Below are 24,591 nucleotides of genomic sequence, written 5' to 3'. Positions count from 1 at the left end.
CTGAATTTCGTATAGAGTCGCGAATGGTTTGATAGAAGTTTGGCATCATTACGTCAGGGGTTCTTGACTTCTTTTCCAATCATCGACTTTGCAATAAGAGCCAAAGTGGCAAAAGAGATATTATTAGCTAGCAACTCGAGAACACTAGACCTGTACACACAGCCGTCTCTGGAGAGGGAGCGTATAGTAAAGACGTGAAAGTGACGTACGTTATTAACTTTGCGGCTAAAGAGTACCAAACACCGTATAGCAATTGAACAAACGAGAGGGAATGATGGGTGGCTAGAGGATCGTTCTGTGTTTGATGACGACAGTTCATTTGTTAAAGTGAAGCAAACATTTTTTTAAATCACATAATCTAACTATTTTTTTCTTTTTCTTTCGTATTCAGTTGAAGAAATCTCAAGGAGCGACTATTCGAGAGAAAAGGGTTCCCATAGAAATGGGTCTTGGTTTTGAGTGACACTTTGCGACGCACGACCGCTTTTCTTTTTGCGAAGCCAATTTTTTGTGTGTGTGTGTTGACGTCTCTTGGCGATCTATTCAAGTGAAATAGACACAAAAAGAGTGCCTCAAAATGAGAACTGTTTTAACATTGACACTCGTCGGGAACATCAGCGTCGTATTAATTGCTTTCGTTGTGACGATGACGGTTGCAATCCAACGTCCAGATTCTGTGCGCCATGAATTCAGCCGACCCAATCGCGTCAGCCGTTTCCAAGCGACGGTACCATCCGAACAGTTTTCGATTCATCATTTCCGGTCCGTCAATCCATCCTCCGGATTGGAAGGTTGGTCTTCAACTTCTTCGGCAGGATCGCCATCAACCGTCAAGGTTCTTCCTTCTGGTTACCATCGACATGGCAGGCAGCCCAGATTCGCATCGCAGTCTAAAGTGTTACGGCTGGCCGTCTTGGCTCCCAAAGATCCTCGACATCAATTCTCGCTCTTCAAAATCCTTCCGGCCATCACTCTGGCCGCCAGGACCATTGAACGGAGTAGTAGCAATACAAACGGCAGCAACAATGGCCCGCTGCCTGGCTGGAAAATTCAAATTATCGATCGTGACTCAAACTGCTCCTCCATCTACGGACCTCTAGAAGCAGTCGGCCTTTACAATAACAAATCTCTAGGTCCTAAATCTTTTTTCTTTTTTTTTTTTAATCAATTGTCATTCCCTCGGTTTGGTCCTGTTTCCTTTCGATTCTAGTTATGCTCGTGTACGTGCTTCACCTTGCGGCGTTTGGGGTGTAGACAGTTTTGCATAAGAAGTGCGCCGGCAACATACGCAGTTTTTTTTTTTGTTTTAATTTGTAAACATTTCATATGGTACCACCACTAGAACGATACGAAAGCAAGAAAAATTATTTTTTTACGTCTCTTACAAATTGATCTAGAGATATTTTCTTATTTATATTGGTAGAAGGAAGTTGTGACACGTGGAAGAGCTCTTGCGTTGGTTTGTTTGTTCTTGCGTGTGTGTGTATAAAAACAGGGCGGCGAACTTTCTTCGAAGGAGAAACAAAAACACTTTTCAAGCGAAATGGGCTCTTGCCAGAAACTGAGGCAACAACATCTGTTTACTTTATAAGTTCCTCTGTTACCAGTTGAGCTGTAGGCATCGTTGATTATGTGGCCGTAAAAAGAAATTCTCCTGAGATGTACTGGGTTTATTTGGTACGGTCACTAAATACGCGAGGTAAATTGGGTAAGGGTGCCAATCAGCACAACTGTCCTAAATCCCAGCAGTTCGTTATAGGGGGCCGTAAGGTTGTGCCTAGTTTGCTAGCGTTTCATTTGGTTTTCTTATACACGAATACTGAGATGGAATTTTTTAATTGATGCGCCATTCACTTGTAATCAGCAGTTCTGAATTCATCTTTGACATAGTCAAACATTAAGCTGTAGGCACTACTTACTAATGACTTGTATTCACATATCTGTTGGCATATTGATTATTATATACGTCACAAAACCCAATCAGAATCTTTGCTTGGTTCAGCAACCCATTCGTAGTGCCCCCAAAATAGGTTAAGGGTACGCTGAAGCTTTTAAAAGAAAAAAAAATTGCTTATCGCTAAATCCTTGATCCAGAGGGAAAGTAAAAAAAAATGGCTGTACTCTGTGTCGTAAATAGAATCCTGGTTGAGAGCGTTTCAAATCTGCCTTTTGTTCGCTTTGAAAGCACCTACGCAATTAACATCAGTCAGCCTGTTGCTTTGCCTTTTCAACCTAAAATGAGTCTATAATAGAATCGTCAGAAGATTGCATCCCAATCTTCTTCCAGATTGCTAAACGGTTCCCACAGAACGTATACATGTGTGTCCTTATTGCCAGTTGTCAAGAGTATATGGGGCTATGGATGTACTAACGTGCATCTGATTTTTTTTTTCCGCAATGTTTTAGTTCTTTTCTAAAAACTTGGGCTTGACCTACTTTGCTGCTTTTAACGACCCTTTTCACATTAAATATTCACACGAAATATTTTAAGAGTTAAATCCTCTACATGATGCTGTGCAACGCCGACGTAAAATATGACATTTATAAACTATTCTATGACACTCTCAGATTTTCTAGCGAAACGCGTAAGCTATTCGATTCTGTGTAAATAAACCCAAGCATTTAAGTAAGTGTAGCGACCTCAGAGCTTTTTTACATGTCCCATAAGTGACCAATTCCATTCATCGTCCGTCAGTAACATAATTTGATTGGTTTGTGGAAAGCGTTTGTGAGAAAAGGGAAGCAATTCTTACGTGAATGTGTCGTGTACAGATGTGTTCCTGGGTCCCGTCTGCGAGTACGTCATATCACCCGTGGCCAAGTACGCCGGTGTATGGAACATTCCGCTCCTAACAGCTGCCGCCCAGGCGGACGGTTTCAGTCACAAACAGCCCAACTATCCACTTCTAACGAGAATGATGGGCTCTTACAGGTTGTATAAGACGAATGCATTAACGATACGAATGACCAGATGGTTTTGTTAGCTCAAAAGACCTACCACTTGTTTTGTTTTTTTAATTGCAAATATCAAGAAATTGAAAAAAAGATCACCTTTAATAATAAAGGATTTGATCTTAGGGAAGTGGGGGCGGTCATGGTTCAAATATTGGCGCGGTTTGATTGGCGTGTGGTGGGCATGCTGTACCACAATCACGACGTCGGTAAGAGTGCGGGCAATTCTCCGTGTTATTTCGCATTGGCGGCCGTTTACGGCCAACTGGACAAACAGGGACACAAGTCGGTGCACAAGAGTTTCGACGAGACTAACGGCAGTGTCAACTTCACCCAACTGCTCCTGCACATTGGCGAACGCTCGCGGAGTGAGTCTTCCTTACTCCATTCTTTTTTCTTTTTAAAGCTATCACTTTGTGTTCTTTTCTTTCGCGATGTATAATATGTCACATTCATTGCCCGCCAAAGACGTCGACAAATGATCGGCTCCGAACTTCCTATCTTTTTTCTACCATACTGCTTCCTATATAGATGTGACGTTTAATTATGTCATACTCCCATTATTCTTTTTTTTGTACACTTTGAAATTGGATCGCTTTTTTTATTTGTCGTTATGGAACTATTCTTCCGGGTGGACTTATTTCTTCTTTTTTTTTTCCCAATATATAGTCATTGTACTGTGCGCCGGGCCTCGCAAGATCAAAGAGATCATGCTGGCGGCCGAAGAGCTCAACATGGTGGCCAGCGGCGAGTACGTCTTCTTCAACATCGAACTACTCAACAGGTTTTCTTATACAGTTTTTTTTTTGCAATTTACTTCCCGCAATTTTTTTTTCCCCCTCCATCCACCTATTTTCCTGCGCATACTATTTCCTCACGCGTTGCCCAGGTAATCGACCATTACCAATCAAATAGGAAAAGAAGCTGACAGGAAAGGCAAAAAAAAACGGTGAATGGGTTCCATTCGAACTTTGCGCAGCTTGCGGTCATTTTTTGCAATAACGACAAGGTTACCTGGGCTACTGTCAAGCTAATATAGACTAAACAGCGAAACTATAAGACGACGTGTTTGGCTTGTTACTCTCGTTGGTGAGCTTTCCCGAACGGTGTGCATCATGACGTTCTGCCATCAATCAGTCATGCTCGTTCACGGCGATTAGACCTTGTCCGACATCGATAAATTTCCTAGACAGGCAATGTGTAACTGTCTAGTACTGCGCATTAGATTTACTCTTTATAATTACATTACGCTGTGTAGGTATGCACGAAGTTTTGCTGTCCATCTAAATCTCCGTCAATGAACCGCTAATGAAATCGCGTATCTTTTCAAACTCCCTGACGCGAGGAGTAATGATTCTTGCTAGAATGATTTGTGTTTATGGTCTAAAATAGCAATAACGCGACCCTCAAGCCTTGGTACAGCAAGAGCGACACGGAGGCACAGAATAATCGATCACGAAGAGCCTACGTAAGTTCGTGCGTGTTGAGTGTAGTATATGCAACGTGAATCATTTAATTCGCGATGATATCGAATATATTTTATACAGGAGGCACTGTTAACCGTGTCGGCAAGGGTCCCGGATACAGAGCAATACCGCGATTTCAGCGACGAGGTGAAACGCATCGCCCGCGACGAGTTCAACTACACTTACGACGAGGATCCCGTCAATCCGTTTGTTGCCGCATTTCACGAGGCCGTCCTCCTCTACGCTATCGTACGCTAGCAAAGTCATTTCTATTTCGGTGCTTCTACGAGTCTATATGAAGTTCCTGTTTGGATATATAAAAGCGCTTTGTTTGATAATACAGGCCTTGAACGAGACCCTGGCGGCCGGCGGGAACGTGTCCAATGGGACGGCCATCACTTCGCGCATGTGGGGCCGCACGTTTGTCGGTATTATCTCAATCATTGGCCTCGGCCATCTTGAACCATTCTGATGGATTGCCCGTTAATGCCTCCGTTAGATTAACATCTCATAAAAACAGAAAGCCAAACACAATTTACAGGATTTGCAGTCGGAGCGTTTATAGTCTTTTAATCAACACTGATGAATTCGACTTTGCGCCACGTTTCGAAGACCGTGAGGTCGCCTTTGTTTTTCTTCTGCTGATTGAGTTTCGGTCACGAATATAGCTCCACTGGGAAGCCAAACACCAGGAGAGACACTAGAGAACAAGGCAGCGAAAATTGTGCCTGCCTAGTTACCTTAGTAAAAAAAAGCAGCAGTTGGGCATATACATAGCCTTGAGATAGATCATCGCAATACATCACGTTCCAGCGGGAACTGAGAGACTCGTTCTGTTATTCTCGGACGTGAGTTTGAGGGACGGCCGAGAATGCAATAAGAGATCGTGACCGTTTCCTTGCTTTATTGCGACAGCTAAAAATAATAATCATAATTCAGGGACCCACCGGAAGCCAACGAAATGGACCATCAAACTGTGTATGGCGGTCACGTATACTGAATGGAATCAACACCCCCAATTCGCGATAGAACAGCCAGCGTAGAGTTCACGTAGACGTTTGTAAAGCTATGCTTTCAAAAGCGCCTCCCTTTACATCTCACCTTAAAACGTTCGACATTTCATACGGCTTTATCGATCATACATAATCAAATCTTGGGTTGCTACGTAACACATTATGCCATGTTGAAACGCCTTTTCTTGTTAAATTTAATAAAGATGTGGCTTTCGGGGGGGGTATGACTGCCGGTGATCGATATCCACTACGATAGTATTTCCATTTCAATCTATTTGCATAAGCCTTCTTATAGTCTTAAACTTCTGTCGTTCTCATCCTCTTTTAATGCTACAATGTGTTTTCAAAGGTATTAGCGGCAACGTCAGCATGGACGAAAACGGGGATCGCAATGCCGATTATTCCCTACTCGATATGGATTCCGTAACAGGAGTCTTTCAGGTAATTTTCTTCATTATCAAAGCTAGAGTTTCGTCTTTCTTTTTCTCTCTCTTCGTGTAATCCGGCATGTGCTGTGCACGCTTAGTTTTCTCTAATAATATTCAAAAGAAAATAACCAGACTGTATGGCATTCATGAAAGCTAGAGTCAGCTGTTAATTAGGAATTGCTAAGCCTACGCACTGGGTTATTCTTAGCTGCGAACAAAATAGCTACCTTTCGGTTACATTAACATAAAACCCTGCACCGGAAGTAAATGATTTCACGTTTCGTATAGTTTGAAAATGAACGACCGCAGTAGAAAAGGCACGTTAAGAAAAAAGAAATCGATTCTTCAGCGGTATTTTGGCCTTATGTCAAGATAGACAACGATTTTCTTAAAGAATATGGCCGCAGAGAGAGAGCTTGCGGGTGTGTCTTATTTGTCTAAGAGTTCTCGCGGCCGACCAATAAAAACGTCTACACATGCAGTACGTGATCTCGACTTATTTTTCCTTGATTACTTTGAACGCAATCAAAAGAAATGAGTCCTACTACCCGATGGGCGGCTAATATGCCACGATTGTGTGCATTCGATTCAGAAGCCCCAGAGCGGGCTTTGGACGTAAATGATTTATCGTCAATAAGTTCAGCGATTCATTTGTCGACCTCTATCGTTGGGCTTAAAAACTGAACGATTCACGAAATATTTGATTTGCGGCTCTGTCACGTTCATGTAGGTAGTGGCCAACTATTACGGCGTATCGAAGCAGTTGGTTGATGTTCCAGGTCGTCGCATTCACTGGGCAGGAGATAGAAACGGCCCTCCTCCGGATACGCCTACCTGTGGATTCGACAATAAAAAATGCCCTGATGAAAGTAAGCTTTGACCTCGATAAATAGTCAGGCATGCTTCGTGAATTTTTCATATTTAGATTGGCTGGCCCAAACATGGTGTCCAAAAATGTATTTGTTTTGTTCTTGTTTTTTTTTTTAAGTGATTCAGTATGTTTGCATTATTAATGGCCGAGGGATATTGGATTTCATCCTCGTGAATGTGCTATTCGGATTTTTTTATTTCTTTCACGTTCACGATAAAATTGCATTTTCTTGCGGGAAGATGGCGGGAATGATGCTGGTGAGTACTGGTGGGCAAGCAATTTCGGGATGGATGTTTGCGGGACGAATATGCCACCTGTAGATGTCGTGCATTTTAGTTTCCGGGAATCGTGACTCAAACGGGATGAATAATCGAAAAATGACGACGATCTTTTTACACAGCAATTCTAAATTTTGTTTTGTATTTTTTTTTTTTTTACTCTGATTTTGTTGTAGCTACGGCCATTTACGCGATCATCACCATAGTGCTGTCATCCGTCGTTGTAGTCCTCATCATCACATCAGCATTCATTTATCGGTAAACAAATCATTCGAATTTTTTTTTTTAGCTTGCTTTTTATTTTACGTTTTCTTGTTTTAGACGTTGTTACTAAAAACACAGTTCCATCAAGCCACTCGCTTTCTGCCCTCATATTTTATTTTGCTCGTTTGCTTTTCTTCTCTTTATCACCTTTCTTTGAAAATGCCACTCTCATCTGAAGGAAGCCTTTGATTGATTTACTTGATTGATTGACCTTGGCATCAATTGAGTTCTCTCAGTAATGCATCCGGAGCGAAACTTCAATCTAAAACGAAACTCAATTGTGTTAATGTGGTTGGGGACAAAGCTGAAGGGGAGGGGGGGCACGCAAACCGACTCCCTTCAACCCCCCCGACAAATGACACCGTTAAGTTCGTCACAAAAAATTGATAAGCTAAGAAGAGAGATTGCAATTTGCGTTTTTTAAATTTTAATTCAACACTTTCCCCCCGGAAAGATACGATTGCTTATATTGCAGCTTGTTACCACAAAATCTTTATAGCTCGTAAAAGTTTACAATTCCCAAAATTGATAGCAAACCTTACAACTTAACGTTATATATATACAAGCATGATATTTGATAAACAAGTCGAAAGGCAAGATACGTAAACAAGGAGAAGTTGTTTATTTATTCGTCCCGAAAGCTGTACAACAACCGATTATGGAGGCAGACAAAACAAAGTTGTAATAGATGACGGACTATAATATTTGGCTTTTTCTGATGGCTGATTTTTTTTTTTTTTGCGTGCTTTTTCTTCTCGACTCCTTGGGTCCCTTTCTACGAACGGACGATTGTGTTTTGCTTTGTATGCTTCTTATCTGTTAATATATATGCAAATGTTTAGTACCGCTGATGAACGTCAATGGATCTCATGCCTTTTCATTGCACATTGCACCCCAATCTATTGCCTATTAATCAGTTGCTATTCTGATTTTTGTAAATGTTTTTTTCTTCTTTTTTTTTCTTCTAAATGTTACGTAATAACCCTACGTCGAAGGCATTACAAAGAGGAAGCAGAAATAGCGTCCATGACTTGGAAAGTTGCGTGGAGCGACGTCGTCCTATTCAACGGAGATCGCACAGGTCGAGTAAGCGGCGGACAGGCCGGAACTGGGAAGTGCGGTAGCCGATTGTCCATCGGTCGCAACAGTATATTGGTACATATACATTTTGTGAGGAACTAAAAACACATCATTGAAACACTGTTTGAACATTTTTGATGGCCCTTTGTTATGTGGTCTGCTATTTTTACGCTTGCGCGGCAGTGGCCGTCCAAGCGGAATGGATAATATTCTTTTTGTGTGTGTCGTTCTCTTTTATTTTTCAGAGCAACCTGTCGACTGAGATGGTGGGAAACTTTGCTTCTAACAAGCAGCTCTTCATTCAAACGGCCAACTACAAAGTACGTCAATCAAGTCTGCGTGCGTCCTATCCCGCAAGGCGGAAAATCAATCCCGCTGTGTACATAGACGTGATGTAGTAATTCAATCATCTGACTTCCACAAGAACTCAAATGCCGCGCTAGAGATTTAATCTGATTTTCGCATGATAAATTATTCTGTACCATTTTATTCAAGGTACACACTTTGGACCTTTGCCTCCTGATTATCACCTTTTTTTTTTCTCTTTCTTTTGTGCTTTTATCCAGGGCATGGTGGTGGCCGTCAAAGCCATCCCCAAGAGCAAAGTGGAACTCAATCGGCCTCTACTGCTGGAACTGAAGCGGGTAAGGTCGAAATGGACGCGCTTGATCGTGTATTCAAATTGAATCATGTTCTTGATATGATTAAGTAGTATCGCTGCCCGTCCGCCTCGCTTTGACCTTATCATCATAATTTTTTTTTATCTATTTATTTCTTGCAAAGATGAAAGATGTGACTCACGATCATTTGGTGCGCTTCATCGGTGCCAGCGTTTCGGCGCCTCATTGCTGTCTTCTCACAGAATACTGCCCAAGGGGCTCTCTCGAGGACATCCTAGAAAACGACCAGATCCAGTTGGATGCCATGTTCCGCCGCAGCTTGATACACGACATCGTTAAAGTAACCAAGGCTCTGTTTTTATTTATTATTATTATTATTGTTTTTTAAATAGAAAAAAGCAAGAAAAAGAATAAAAACGAATAAAAAGAAAATGAATCGGCATAAATTTGTGCCATTTTTGAGCTTTGCTTACCAGTGGATCGTTGGATCCAGCAAGTCGTTCACGCACGCACGTACATTTGTGTTCTTCTTGTTCCCGGCAATAGAGGACGTAGCCTTACCTAACTGTTTGGTCGTGCATGAAAAAGGCGCCGTGTATTGCGGATCGATTCGCTCTGCCACGCCCTACCCACCTACTCCGACTTGAAATATTCAGTGGCGACCTTCAATGTTGTGCGTTGTAAACCTCACCTACATGTCTAACACAAGACTGCTTAACATGATTGTCTCTATATATTTCATGGCATCTAAATTTTTGTTCCTTATCACCCATGGGTGGATAGATGCCACCCTCGTTTCACGAGTCCTTTCTTATTTTTCTATCTCGCTCCTTTTTTTACACGTATTCTTCCATTATCGCATGTCCTACAGGCAATGGCCTACATTCATTCATCGGAAATCCGTTCGCACGGTAACCTCAAATCGAGTAACTGCGTCGTGGATAGCCGTTTCGTGCTGAAAGTGACCGATTTCGGGCTGTACTCGTTGCGTTTGCCAACCGACGAAGATGATGCTACCAACGATTGCAATTCATATGCCTACTGGAAGCGTAAGAAAGTTCGCTATTCTAAATGAGTTTTTTTTTGTATGGTTTCCCACATGAACAGAGACAAACGTACATGATGATTGGAATTTATTTTTTATTTTTTTTTTAAATATGATACGGTTGTGTACGTTACGCAATTCAATCCTTATAAACGTGATTTTTGTAGGCGTTGCAACGCAAATTGTTCAAAGTCGTATCCTGTTTACGACAACGCGTCAAGTTTATTCGGTTGCGTCCTAGCGGCTTCTTTGTTGATGGTGTCTCGATTGACATAAGCAAGAAAAAAAAATTGATTTCCTGTACGATCACGTGCGTCGAAATCGTTCCTCTTTTTTTTGTTAATGGCTTGATTGGATTTTTGTGTCACTACATAGGAGTTCTCATGTCAAGATCTTTTGTACTCTGAAAGGTAGGCGATAGAAACCTTTCGGCGTTTTGTGTCAATAGGAATCTGCGCAATATTAAGAAAAAAAGCATTTAAAGTGCACTCGTCTTATTTTAAAGTCATTTATAAAAAGTTCATTCCTGTTTGTTTTTTTTAATTTTTTGCGTTGACTATATTCTGTTGTTCCTGGAACACACAGGCAAATTGTGGACAGCACCCGAGCTACTACGAATGGAACATCCCTTAACGGAGGGAACGCCAAAAGGCGACGTCTATTCATTCGCCATCATCGCTCATGAGATCCTCGTCCGACAGGGACCTTTTTACCTGGCCGACAATGATCTCAGTCCCAAAGGTAATGTTCTGATTAAAAAGTGTAGTACTGGGCTACGCAAAGCTTGTTTACTTTTAAATAGCTTCTTTTTTTTTCTTTTCTTTTTTTTTTGAATCGAGAACAATATCATGGGGGTATCATAATAGACTTCGTTTCTTTCTCCTTTGAAGTAGCCCGTTGGACTTGTATTCCCAGCGCTGCGATATTTTAGCGCAGTTTAGTTGCACGTTGCTCAATCAACAATGAGAAAGTCGATCTCAACTTCGTTGCTAAATTCATGGCAACGTATAGGCGTGGTGCAAGAACTCAAAAGAGCTTCCCGTTTGCATTTTTCATTGTGTCACGGAACATCTAATATTGATCCGCCAACCCATCGACTGTGTGGATGTTGATCGTTTTTGGCGGACTACATATCCGGATGTATTGCGTCTTCTGACTCTCCCGTTTTTTTTTTTTGAAATCGGCTTTACTTTTGCAGACACACAGTCATTTCGATGAGCCTCACTTTCTTAATGTCTGTTTTTTGGGGAAACTGCGCTATTTGCTTATAAAAACAAGTCGCATGTGTTTGAATGACGGATTCGATGTATAGCGATAGTTTTAAGAGAACCAACGCCGCAAAAGCGGGCTTGAAGCAGTCAAAAATGGTGTGCGCTAAGCTTGTGTAATGGAGCTAGGGATAAAATGCGGATGTGCCACGATGATGCATCATCGATCCATTTATTCTTTGCTCTTCTAGTTGTCTATAAAAGACTTCAAACATATCCGATGGATCTGTAGTGCACATTTTGGCGCACTGCAAACAGACGTGGTTCACGGGATACGAAGACCCGGAATGCGGTTGTCTCAGAGATCGACGTGACTTAATTATAATCATACAAATACTTGATTACCCCAAGTCTGGCAATTAATCGTTTTTTGAAAACCCCACAAAAGACAGTCTAGAAAAGAGCAAAACCATTTCTAATGGCTGGATAAGTTGGAACATGTTGAAAAGAGAGAGAGAAAAGCTCAACGGACTCACTTTATATATTTACGCAACGATTCAAAGAAAGGCAAAAACCGACAAGGGGCTCTCGTCAAGACGTAGACAGCGACCAGAGAGAGATGGAAGAGTCTGGCGTAATAGAGGCTTGTACATATAACATGCAAAGCAAAAAAAAAAAAAAAATAATAATAATAAAATAAAATAGAAGGAAAAAAACGTCCTGATAATAAAAGAGCAAGGGAAACTTGAAGCTAATAACAAAGCGGGAATAGCAGCGTTTCTACGGTGCGTTTTCTTATACGCTTCGTTGGGGCGCATGTCAGCGCATGAAGAGGCTAGGCGTGTATAAGCGTCTGTTGCGAAGACACCATCAGTGATGAACTGGACGCCAAAGGATCCAGCCAACATCAGCCTAAAAGAGAGAAATGTTGTCTAGCTATTAATTGGCGATCGTGTTTTGTTTTGTTTTTTCGCGTACTCTTCTTCCCTGTTGAAACATCGAATGAACAGTAGAGTACATTAGAAGGCAAACGAAGTGCACAAACAGCTGAAGATTAAAGTACAGGAAAAAGGAAAAAAAAAAAGGCGATGGCCACGCCAGCTATTAAAACGACATTAAAAGTGGATGTCACGGAATCGGAGCAAATTGAGAGCAAACTGTCGCCAGACAGCCCCCCTTTGGCTGCTTACAACATCAGAAGATCGCTTTCGCCGCTTCTCGATTTTGGCGGCAGGCCCGGGAGCGGCTTTGGAGGGGAGAAGCGCAATTTCTGCAACATTAGCGAGTGCGCGTTCTGCAAGCCGCTCAGCGACAACCACCGACTCCTTTCGCCACTTCGATCGCCCGTCATCTCCCCCTCCAGTAGGTTCTTTCATTTTTTTTTAACACGCGAATAGGGAAAAACAAATATAGAATGTGTTAACAGTCATTGTGTACGATGTCTAATGATATCGATTTTCAAATGACACTTCGTTAAGGCGGTTCCCCCCCTTTTTTTTGTGAAACGAACGCACTAACACTTAACAATATGGTAAATATAATAAGCGGGAAATGTTTTTTAATTATTCGGGGGCTGAATAGGTGAATATATTTGAAAAAAAGGGTGCTGTGTTGTTTGGAATGTTGACACTGCTTAATATTGGTGCCATACAGAGCTTCTTCCGTTCAAAAGTACATGGGGAGGGAGGAAGGTCTCTCACGGTGAATTTCATTTCCTTAGCTGTTTACCTTCTATTACGCCTCTGAAATTGAATCGCATTCGAACACTATAGGCTTGTACACACATGCACATATTTCATAGCAATTTAATAGCACGTCTATTCCTTTTTTTGCTTTGAACTGGTTCGTTCATTTTGCAAGCCTATAATTATATACAGCTAACGTACCGGGGGAACGAGAAAATCAATGACAATTGGCCCGTTGTTTGATGAATTATTCGTTTCAATTTTCTAGCTGGAACTCACTTTGCTTTCTATGTTGTGTTGCTGCTCTTAGAAACAGTAGAGTTCGAAGAGTTAAAGCCGAGGATAAGGACAATTTCCAAAACCCTAACTGAACAATCAAGATATAGACTAGGAGGCTAATAGCACAGCAAATTTCATTTATTTTAGCCAATCTTTTTCTTTTGAATTTTTGGGTCAAGGTTCTCTTGGTTCCCTCCTACATACGACTAAACCACACACATCACGTATAAAAGCTCCCCATCCGGAAAGAGATGGATTGTTTTTGTTTTTCATACGTCCCTGTTTCAGAGGCTGTTGATGCCTTGCGTGGTAGATCTCCAACCACATGTATTGTCTTACGTCCGCCGTTCTTTACACACGTCAGTGGCATTAGAGGAACCTGACTGGAACAGACTGCCATTAGATAGGCCTATTTCATTGTCTCTTTTTTATTTTCTTCTTTTCCCATTGTGCTTTCGTCAGGTCCTTCATCTTGTTGGAGCACAAGTTGGCGTCGCGATGTTCCACCAATCGATATATAGGCTTCTAGCACATAGATCAAGTATTTCCCTTCCGTCTTTGTCAGTTGGGCTATGTCTATTCTGTCATTTTAACGTATTTTATCCCTCTTTCGTTGCCGTTTCGGTCTCATATAGGACAAGGTTACTGTACATGAGACGCAAGATTTTTCCTGGAATCCCTCAGGTCCCTGAGTTATATAGAAATAGTTTTGTCACAGTCTAAGAAAGACGTGACCCACCCGCCCATTCGGAGCGTCTTGTTATAAAAGAATTCTTCCCGTTTCAACAAGGAGGAGGACAAACTTTCTGGGGAAGGGATAGCAAATAACAGAGTTGTACAAGTGCTCGCTATAATGATGCGAACAAAGTCAGCCTGCCATCGCTTGTGCATCTCCGGCATTTTCTTCACAAGTTTTGTAATTGTAACGCAATTCAACTGCGATGGTATGTAGACATCGAACACGAACAGCATATAAGATGACGGGAATATTCTTAAAGTTATGTGTGTCTCAATTCAGAATGGCGCCTGACAAAGGTATTCTCTCTTCACTGTTTCTCGGGACATGTTTCAGTTTTTTAGTTAGACATTTGAATCGGGCTGTATTCTTAACTTGATTTCCATTTGATGCGTGCAGTTTATAGTTCGTTCAAAGGCTTTTATTTTTTTTTTTTTTTACAAATTGTTAGTAAGCGAAAAGCCTGTAAAGATGAGTGGGTTGGATCTTGAAATGGGTAAGATTGTCTGAGCTATTCCACATCCTCTTTCTCGTTTTCTCTTTGGAAAATGGTTGGACGAAAACTATTGTTGTGGAAGTATTGGATGTCAGCCTCGCTGACCGATGTTGTTTTTCGTTTTTCTGCTAGCGGGGGGAGACTCCAGCTGGCTGAAGAGCTTCTTTTCTCTACGCAAGGATAAGCACAGAATTGGATAGAAAATGAAAGAAAAAAAAAAAAAAAGAAAATCGCACAAATGATAATGGTATCCTTATAAAGAACCCAGGGGAAACCGATTGAAAGTTCCCTTGTTATATATGAACCACTGTCCGTGGATAATTCAAAGTGATCTTGAACTCGATATCCCGCGTTTTTGTGTTCTCTTCTTTCGTATGGGTGACGTTGCGTTTCTGTTCACAAACGAACGTTATTTTTTGGGGAGGGGGATGCGTGACTAGATACAAGCAAAGGTATACGATATCGAACCCTTCGCGGTGATCGTTGATCTCAACGCACCAGCTCAGACAGTTTCATGTTTTATAAGTAGTCACGGGGACCAAAAGAAAAATACAAGAAATCTGTAATTTAAATCATGTGATTTAGCAGTCGCAGAGTCAGGATGTCGCATCTAAAATGCGCTGACAATAACCGATTTTCTTTAATGTAAAATAAAAAAAATTCTTGTCTTTCTCGTTCATCATCATCTTCAGTTTGTTCGAAGTAACGATAACCATTTTTCAATCACGGCTTGAGCGCTTTCAGCGATTTTCTATATTTTATTCCCTTCGATGGAGTGGGATGTTTTTTCTTTTTTTCTTTTCTCGTCTTTATGTACCCGGAACGTGTCATTAGAAGGTTTTTTTTATCAAAAGATTTATTCCTTCGTTTGATTTAACGGTTCCGATAAAAGCCGGCTGTGACGATGTTGACGAAACGAAGTGCCAAAACCGACGAAGCTGTGAATGGCGAAAGCCGGAACAGGGAAATTAGATCTTGAACGAAAATATGCGGCGTAACTGCTTAGAATTCTAGGCAAGCATTACATTTTGAATAGTATTTCATTCCAGATAACATAACTTTGCTTTTACGTTCATTCTTTGTAAATACACCTTTATATGTGTACAAGTATTACATTTAGTGGGGACATACTGCAAAGGGCATTCACGTTTTATTTGCATTTCCTAACTTGATGAGCGTCGACTATGCGCGTTTAAACCTATGCGGACATATGCGTGTTGTATCGAAATAGTTAACAACGCTTTTCACGTGATTATGAGTCACTCTAACTAGTTTACTTTCATACCTGGTTTTCAAATTGAAGTTTTCAAGGATGCGCAAAAGTGCCTGCAAGTTTGAAAAGTGTCTTATGAAAATGGCCTTTATTATGAGTCCAACCAAAATGAACCGCGAAGCTTAAAGTCCGTTCATTTTTGCCCCCCATAATCAAATTGCAACTCAAAAATTGTTTGGAATGCCAGGCTTCCAATATCATCTCGTCCGTTTCCCTCTACAGTTGATGTTCGGAGGTCGCAACGTTTCAGAATATCGTTGATTATATAACATTCACTGTTGGCTATTCGAAGAAAGCCAAACGTCGGAATCTGAATGAATTGTTTTTGGTTGTGTGAACAAGCCTCCTGTTTCCATGAAACCTCGAGCACTCGGCACTTACAAGCAAGCGCATTTCTAAGAAAAATAAAGTTTCGCTTCGATATGCTCACCAGTACGCCCAATACGTTATTCTTACTGCCTTCCATTTTCTAGGATAAAGAATTAACTTCGCCTATTCTGAGGCGGAAAGAAAAAGACCAAAATAAAAGTGTCAGAGCGTATAGACGTGTATTATTTTTTTGTCGATGATGAAGTTCAGCCTTGCGCTTGTTGACTGTTGAAGAAAAGAAAAGTTGGGCAAAGTTTGGGACGAACCTATTGCAAACCAACTACTCGATCTGGCAAAGTCGACATTTCTTGCCCCATATGTTGTAAGCTGGCGCTGTGTATGGAACTATATAAGAGTTGATCATTTACATTGATTCTTGCCTGATCAGTTTAGGCGCATCCTATAGATATTCATTTGCAAGACACTCCACCCTGATTGATCTCGTTTATTTGAATTAGTCGGACATAAAAAAAAAAGAAAAGAAAATTTGGTTTATGGAGCATAGCTGTCTTTGGATATAAATAATGGGATATTCTTCCTAAATGCAAGGCATTCTTTAATGATGTCTAATCAACTATTTTCATTTTTATTTGTGCTCGTCGTTCTTCCGCTCTCGCGTAATTGATTTCCTTCTTACGCGTTGCCAATATGTAACATTTAGTGCCAACAAAGCGGAATGATTTCCATCGCAAGCTTGCGCAATAATCCGCACACAGGAAGCAGCTAAGGAAAAAAGTGCTACTCGCATTATCCGCTTCTGCTCTTGTTGTATACGAGTAACACTGTTGTTCCTACACAAGTTGGCCAACACTCAAACGAAGAGTTGTTCAGCAAAGCTTCCCAAATTGCGGGAAAAGAAAGATTGGCAAATAGGAGAGTAGACAGTGAGCGAATGGAAAGGGGGGTAGATGTTAAAACAAAAGCAAACTCGTACGTGTGAGCAAAGCCAAAAAGAAAAAAATGTGGGCGCTAATCAAATGGCGTTTTGTCAGTCGTTCACTCTTCCCCGCCGCTCAAAGCGTCTCTCAGAATTTTCCGCTTGGGTTATAGATGAGAAGTAGTTACGAGCCTGCCGTGACTTGGTCATTTTCTCTTGCTTGGAATTCCGTGGTCCGCCTGCGGCATTCGTGGTAATCTAATCAAGAACAACACGCTGTTTTCCTCCCATGCGATCTTCATTTACAAGCGGAAAAAAAAATAATGGGACATTAAAGTGAATCTCAATAATGTGGCAGTGTATCTTTTGTCTATCTCTTTTTTTGTTTTGTTTTGTTTTTTGTTCGTAATTAGAAATTATCGGTCACGTCAAGAATGGTCCACCGCACGGAAACAAACCGCCATTTCGGCCATCGATCGAGGACGATCTAGGCGACGAGGAAGTGGTTCAAATGATGAAACGTTGCTGGATGGAAGATCCTAACGAACGGCCGGACTTCCAAGTCCTCAAAGCTACGATCCGCCGTCTCAACAAGTAAGGATGGCACGAACTCTTTCTTAATTGATATTGCGTGTCATTGTAACCTTAAAAAAAAAAAGCTATGAAACTAAGTAATATTTATGGTTAAAAACGACTGCTACTTGACTCTGGGGGTGAAGAGAGCTTGTGTTTAATCAACACACGTTCATTACGCCCCTTTTTTGGCAATGACAACACCCACTGCCAATTGAACGTGCGATGTTTAGTACGAAACATTTGTAACGTTCCACTTAATTTTTTTTCAGCCAATTTTCATTGCAAACGAGAGTGAGGTTTAGTTTTTGATGCCTGTATCAAATGGCACAATAGATTCGCTTTATGTGTCTTTTTTTTCGTACACCCAAGAGGTGCCACTCGCATTCTCTTCATATTAGATTCAATTAGAAACCTGAGAATGTCGTTGCCAAAAAGAATATAAAAGAATAGCCTACTGGAACTCATTTCTTTTCAGTCAGTCTTCAGTGGTAACTCAATACCTTTTCATCTTACCGAGTCCCAGTGGCTTTTGTGTTTAACGAATGCGCATTGTCACCGTTGCTGCGTGTATATCGCCGTCAGGAGTTGATAACCTAAGTGACGAACTTGATTACTTTCTCGTAACCGAGAAAAAAAAAATGGGCAGTCAAACAAAGTGGGGGTGTTGGGTTATTCGATTTGGCCCGGTTACCATGGCAATTTGCCTCTCTACTTTTCTCGTTAAACGCAAAAGGAAGGAAATCAGTTAAAACTCTTTTCGACGCGTGCTTCTGATGGGATTTTAGCTGAAGAGAACAGGTAGAATGATGTCACACGAAGACGTGTGAAGAACTATTCGTAATTCGTTTGTTGCTTATCTAACACCGGCAGTCGCTCGTGGCGACGCCAACATGATTTTTTCGCTGTCAAGTGCGAAGTCGAACGAAGGTAGGTAGCGATGGAACTGAAGGACTCGCGTGTTCCGTGAACGCTAGGTAGTTTTTGATTACAGCTTTTTTTTTTTCATCATAACAAGTGTCATGTTATTGTGACCGGTGTCTTTGTTTTGTTTTTATTTCTGTGTACGCCTTCAGAGATAACGAGAGCGGCAACATATTGGACAACCTGCTCAGCCGCATGGAGCTGTACGCCAACAATTTGGAGCAGCTCGTCGAAGAGCGGACGGCCGACTATTTGGAGGAGAAGCAGCGCTGCGAGGAGCTACTCTATCAACTGCTGCCAAAGTATAATTGAGAGTTCAGCTATTCATGTTTTGGAGTACAACGATGATGTAGTATGAACCAACTATTGCCATGTCTTATCGAATGTCCACGAAACGACGTGACTACTAGGCTGCTCGTGTTTGTGCATCCTAGACTTACGACTCACTCCCAAAACTGGCAAGAATTATTGATCTGCCAGTATTCGTCTGACTTGATTCGGTATTGAAACAAGTTCTCAAGCACGAACACGAACGAAAAGACGGACAGCACGTTCCATTCACACAGAACATAATCTCACATTCCTTCTTGACAGTGATGCTTTCTTGTTTACGAACGATGTACAGAAAGAACGGCTGATTCTCACATATTTTCGCGGACGTTTTTCAATATTCTTCTTATTTTTTTTTTTTAATAATGATCGTCTTTCGTGCCATTCATATCCGCTATGTCTTTGCGTCGTTATTGATTTGCCTTATTTGACTCTTGTTTTTTTAGGCCAGTTGCCAGTCAGCTGATTGCTGGGCAGTCGGTATTAGCGGAGACGTTTGACAATGTCACGATCTATTTCTCAGATATCGTCGGTTTCACCGCCCTATCGGCCGAGTCCGCCCCTCTCCAAGTAAGTGCTTTGACCATTAAGTGCGTCGATCTCAACATCGACTCCGTTACAAAAATAGTAAATAATAAAGCATCAAAACAAAACAAAAAAGAAGCTTACAAGAATAACGAGCTCGTTATTCCGACTCGTCAGAATATAGCCCGACACAAACTTGCAATTAACGTGATGCGCACGACCTTTCCCTTTTCTTTTTTGTCAGGTTGTGGATCTCCTCAACGATTTGTATACTTGCTTTGATTCCATCATCGAGAACTTTGATGTCTACAAGGTAAACAAACTTGAATCGTACCGTCGCTCGAGAAAAGCCGAGCCAATTTTTAGTTTCATTTCCGCCTGCTGCTGCTGTGAACATTTTCTCTTCTCGTTCGTCCTCCCGTTCAGGTGGAAACGATCGGCGATGCGTACATGGTCGTTTCAGGACTGCCGGTCAGGAACGGTAACTTACACGCCCGTGAAATCGCACGTATGTCGCTTCGGCTGCTCCAAGCGGTCGGCCACTTTCGCATAAGGCATCGACCCAACGACCAGCTGAAACTGAGGATCGGACTTCATTCAGGCCCTGTGGTGGCCGGCGTTGTTGGTTTGAAAATGCCGCGCTACTGTCTTTTTGGCGACACTGTCAACACAGCGTCCCGCATGGAATCCCACGGACTTGGTAAATGTCATCGCCACGTCTTGTTTAAAGTACATTGTTTGCTTTGTTTTTTTTCATCCAGCCACTTCTTGTTGATCATTGTGTAGCTTTAAAGATACACGTCAGTCCTGCGACAAAGGCTCTTCTAGATTCTTTCGGCACTTTCCGATTGGAATTGCGAGGCGACGTCGAAATGAAGGCAAGAAACGATAGGCTTTCATTTTGTTTTTTGTTTTTTCTCATATGTTGGGAGGAAAGGCTTCATTTAATCATGATTCATTGTTTCCTTGCTGGTTTCATTTCAATTATAGGGCAAAGGCATCGTTACGACGCATTGGCTGCTGGGTGAGACGACGGATCTACCATCGGCGCCTACCGCGATCACTCCCAATTTGACGTCAACCTCTGCCAAAGTCTAGCCCCTTTCTTTTTATTATCACTTTCTATTTATATTGTTTGTTTATTCATTTATTTTTTCACGTTTTCAAACAAACCCCCATCATTCCCTTTGGCCTACGGTGTCCCCCTGAATTCGTTCATCACCTCATCCCGTATTATTATTCCCTGTATCGCATCCACAAGAAATTTTATCTGCTCCCCCTTTTTTAAGAAAACCTTGCCTATCCACCTGCAGTATTTATAAAACCCTTAAAGGCACATGTGTTGAATGAATCGTATTCTAGTCAAAACATTCACACACAAAAAAGATTAAGACCCAACACATCGGGAGCAGATCTCTTGTCGATGTCAAGGATGTGTATTTTCAAATTTTAGGTTTTACATCATATATTATTACATGGTTATTATACGCTGTCTCTTTCAATTGCCATTGCTGTTTGATTGTTTTCGATTTTGGACCACGATTTTTTCTCCCTATTATCCCCCAACGTATATGCTGTAGATATATATTGATCACAGAGCCGTTTCTCCGTTTCTTGTTGTTTAAGATAGTAGCGCAATCAGATCGGGCCCTCTTCTACGGTTATTATGTATGAAGCGCGCGATTTGTTCCAGCAATAATCTTAGCGTTGGCGAAACAGAAAGCGAGCCCAACGATGACTGAGACTGATAATATAAGAAGCCTATTTATTATTTGGGGAAGATATGGCCTCGGCATCAGCGTAAAACAGCCACCCACTCTACTTCATGTGAAAGGTTCTCGGGGGCCGTTGAGTGCGAAAGACTAACCTCGCACGGCCCCGTGTGTTCCCGATTATTATATTATGCGATGCCTTTCAGAAAGTTCGATATACATGGGGCACGAATCTTTTCAAAGCGGTTCTTCAGACAAGTTTTGTCCTGCAATTGCGGGCGTTGATTCACAACGAATTGGCGGAGAATTAGTGCCAATCTTTCGTGAATAGTTGAGCAGAGAAGATTGCAATGAAAAAGTAGGCCACCGTAGGCGCTATGTAGGAACAAAGAATATATAAAATCCAAATTCCTTTGCCGTGTGGTAACCACTTTACGTTCCATAAACTATGTAGCCACTATATCCTTCCACCCCAGGCTTCCTCGCTCGCCTTCCCATAGCGTTTCTATTTCTGGCTGCTGCATTATCGATTGGTGAGTCGGCACGTGAACGAAGTTCTATGGGTGATATGGGTGCTTACGCAAAAAAAAAGTCTATGTACACATTATATCTACACCAAGAACGGTTAAACTCGTTGTGGGAGCTCTTACCAAACGCAGGATAAGGAATCGAGTTATAAGTCACCATTATTTACCTTTAAGTCAATTTATATAGCAACAAGGCAACAATCCCCCGTCTATACTACGCACAGTCCAGTGCAGACCAAACGAAAAGTTGGAGGGGGAGGATAGTTAGTGCGAAATAGCCATTGTGTTATTGCGTCGACACTGAATAATGACCGTGATCTATTCACGTTGAGCTATACGTATATATATGATCATTATTGCAGAGCTCACAGCCCATTTTATTGTCGCAGTGATATATTTTTATGGACTGCACGCGGATGATTCTAGGGGTGGCTACGAGGTGAGCCATGGCACATAGACTCTTCTCGATTCATCGTTTCAGTTCGTGAAAAACTGCATAGGGTATGGCAAAAAGATGCACTGATTAATAATTAGATATAGGATAAACAGGTAAGTTATCTAGAGGTGTTCAACATCTGGTACGATAATCCGTGCCATCACTAACAACAGGCAATCGTGATTCAAAAGATCTTGCTTGTTGCTTGCGTCGTCGTTTATTCAAGGCATCCGGGGCATATTTGCATGTTAGTATATTTAACTTTGGATCGCCAGTTTTCACGTCGTTTTGTCCTGCGTTGTACGATTTCAAAGTGTGGAAAAAATACTAAGGCGCGGTCGCAGTCGATTAACAGGAAGAACATTTTTTTCCCTTTCAAATTGTTTCCTTATGCAATAACTATAAAGGAGTTTTTCTATTAAAAAGTTTGAAAAAATCTTGGTCGCCAGATGCTACTTTTCAATTTTAAAAAAATTAGCTATTTAACGGGCCTTTTTTGTTTGAAATGTGTAGGGAAAAGCGAAATACTTTAGCTATCCCGATTCCTCACGAAACCGAGGCAGGCATCAGGTGTATCTGCATATTTGAAAATCATCGTTCATAAGAATTTATGCGGAAAAATGACGATGAAATTGTGATAGTTAACTTCAACTGAGCCTCCGTTATGGCGTTTTGATGGCTGAGATTTCCAACAGTAAAAAATCAGCGTGATTTCCCGTGAACTCTGCGGTAGCCATCTAGCAGCGTTCCCACTAAGTGAGTTAGACAGCCGTTTGCCTTTGATGTTGTCGACGAACGTTTGTACTGAGATTGTTTTTGGTATACTGTCGGGCTGTACTTAATAATACACGCGCTGAGTTCCCTATAAAATCCTTAGAGACGATTGCGGAGAAGGCCCTGGACAGTTCCGCGAAATCCCTCAATTACCTTACCTGGAATTTAATCTTACTAGGAAAGAACCGCATCCCATGTGCTAGTCTTCCTATAGCTAAAATCAGCCAAAGCTTCAGTCTTCTTCATTCCATGGTTTGAAAGGATTGCTTGTGCGATTTGCTAATCGTGTAGTGATCGTGTGTGGATCAATGTACTCATTGTATTGGTGCCAGTGGCTGATTGCCTGGCTCTTTGTACAGCAATTAACGGTTTAATCAATGATAGTGAGCGTTCATCTGTGCCATTACGACAAAGTCTTCGTGACAATGGAATAAACCTGAAACCTCCTTTTTCTTCGGTCATTTATTTGGACGTTAAGGTCCATAGTACAGTGGGCAGCAACTATAAGAAATGAGATTAACACAGTTATCAGAGGCAGCAATTCCCCTTGAACGTACGCATGTCCACCAGGGATGGGTATATGCTTTCAAGAGTAATGTCATCTTCAGTTTTTAAGCATGCAAGTGAATAAATCAGAATAACTGACTTTAGGGATACTTATTGTTATGGAATCCCTTTGTTTTCGTACTGATTATAATCATGTGATGTATGTCAGAAAGAAAAAACCTTTCACGCTAATTCGACAGGCCATGACCGCTAGTCGGAGACACGCTAATTGGCTACTCATTAGTTGACTTCTGCAGCAGCAAGATGGGGAAATTTGTTCACCGGTTGACCCAGAATTTTAGAGTTAAGAACTACTTGAGCACCTGAAAAATCACAGGCCTCACTTCCAGCTTTTGCTAGCTCTGCTAGGTAGCCAAAGAATTCAAGACTGATTAGTTTCCGGCTTTAACGCATTAGCTTTTCCAAGTGTAAAATAATTTTTTGGTTTGATTGTAATCCACTTTTTCCTTTTCAGGACAATCGCGATTGACAGTGCTTGTTTGAGAAATAGTCATAATGAAACTTAATCAGGATTAGAGGCAGTGCTCATTAGCCAGTAGCCACACCAGTTTTCCAGAGGAGAACTGAACAACAGTTTGCATCTTTAACAGTTTTACAACTATTTCCAGTTTCTAACTATTTTACAACTATTTCCGGTTTTCTGGGTAAATCAGTTCTGCCATTAGCATTTTAAAAACACGGAAGCTAAAATGGCGAATAAAAAAAAGGGAAAGAAATCTTAAATCTACTAAATATGCGATCTGCAATAAAAAACAATTTTAGTTATGAAAAACGTGAGTGGAAACAATCAAAGTGAATCGAGTAGAAAGCAGCGTAAATTAGGGTATGGAACCAAGCTTGAAGAGATTCCCTAAAAATACGTTTCCGTCCCAAACGACTAAAAACTCACGTGTTTGACGACCCGTAAAACCTCAGCATGATCTACCTAACTATCTGTACCTGTTCAAAGCTAAAGAGTAGAGGCCTACAGGAAAACTATAGTTATAGAGAACGGAAGGTATTCGCTCTTCTCTGTGACCTAGACTGACTGCATCTGCATGATCATGATGACTGGCAAAATGTTTCGCGCAGCTTTTGAATTACGGAATCTGGCAGCGGTGCGATGTTAGTTGCGTAATCTGCGCGAGGAGGTGAAGACGAATTTTTCTCCTTTTGAAATTTCGTAAGTAAAGGTGGATTTTTTTATTGAGAAATATTTAGCCTGTTATAGTGAAAATGTAAAGCAGTAGCGTGCCTATTATTTGGCATAACAAGAATGGGAAAATTTTCAAAGAAACCTTGAC

The 24,591-nt window shown here is 41.4% G+C and overlaps 2 protein-coding genes across 2 annotated transcripts in view; both read left to right on the top strand.

The window, feature by feature from the left end:
• LOC130696131 (calcium-binding mitochondrial carrier protein Aralar1-like) overlaps window positions 1-24,591 on the top strand; it is a 65,386-nt gene that overhangs the window by 31,540 nt on the left and 9,255 nt on the right. The window lies entirely within an intron of this gene.
• Window positions 436-20,870, top strand: LOC130697045 (atrial natriuretic peptide receptor 1-like). The gene is made up of 23 exons (XM_057520160.2): window positions 436-1,133; window positions 2,773-2,932; window positions 3,079-3,320; window positions 3,622-3,736; window positions 4,345-4,420; window positions 4,500-4,667; window positions 4,762-4,846; window positions 5,781-5,872; window positions 6,590-6,728; window positions 7,185-7,266; window positions 8,268-8,427; window positions 8,598-8,672; window positions 8,919-8,996; window positions 9,136-9,312; window positions 9,844-10,021; window positions 10,603-10,758; window positions 17,354-17,534; window positions 18,590-18,739; window positions 19,214-19,337; window positions 19,537-19,605; window positions 19,719-19,992; window positions 20,079-20,170; window positions 20,283-20,870. The coding sequence occupies exons 1-23, from the start codon at window positions 578-580 to the stop codon at window positions 20,388-20,390; spliced, it is 3,537 nt and encodes a 1,178-aa protein (XP_057376143.1). The 5' UTR covers window positions 436-577; the 3' UTR covers window positions 20,391-20,870.

Source organism: Daphnia carinata, chromosome 5 (assembly GCF_022539665.2).
Source record: "Daphnia carinata strain CSIRO-1 chromosome 5, CSIRO_AGI_Dcar_HiC_V3, whole genome shotgun sequence".
Taxonomy (NCBI): domain Eukaryota; kingdom Metazoa; phylum Arthropoda; class Branchiopoda; order Diplostraca; family Daphniidae; genus Daphnia; species Daphnia carinata.
Note: the sequence above shows the minus strand (reverse complement) of the source record. Positions and strands in the feature narration are given on the sequence as shown.

Excerpts from the sequence above, each read along its gene's own strand:
- LOC130697045 (XM_057520160.2), top strand. The coding sequence starts at position 578 with ATGAGAACTGTTTTAACATTGACACTCGTCGGGAACATCAGCGTCGTA. Across the intron at positions 4,421-4,499 it reads ATCGATCACGAAGAGCCTAC|GAGGCACTGTTAACCGTGTC; the intron begins GTAAGTTCGTGC and ends TATTTTATACAG. Across the intron at positions 19,606-19,718 it reads AGAACTTTGATGTCTACAAG|GTGGAAACGATCGGCGATGC; the intron begins GTAAACAAACTT and ends CCTCCCGTTCAG.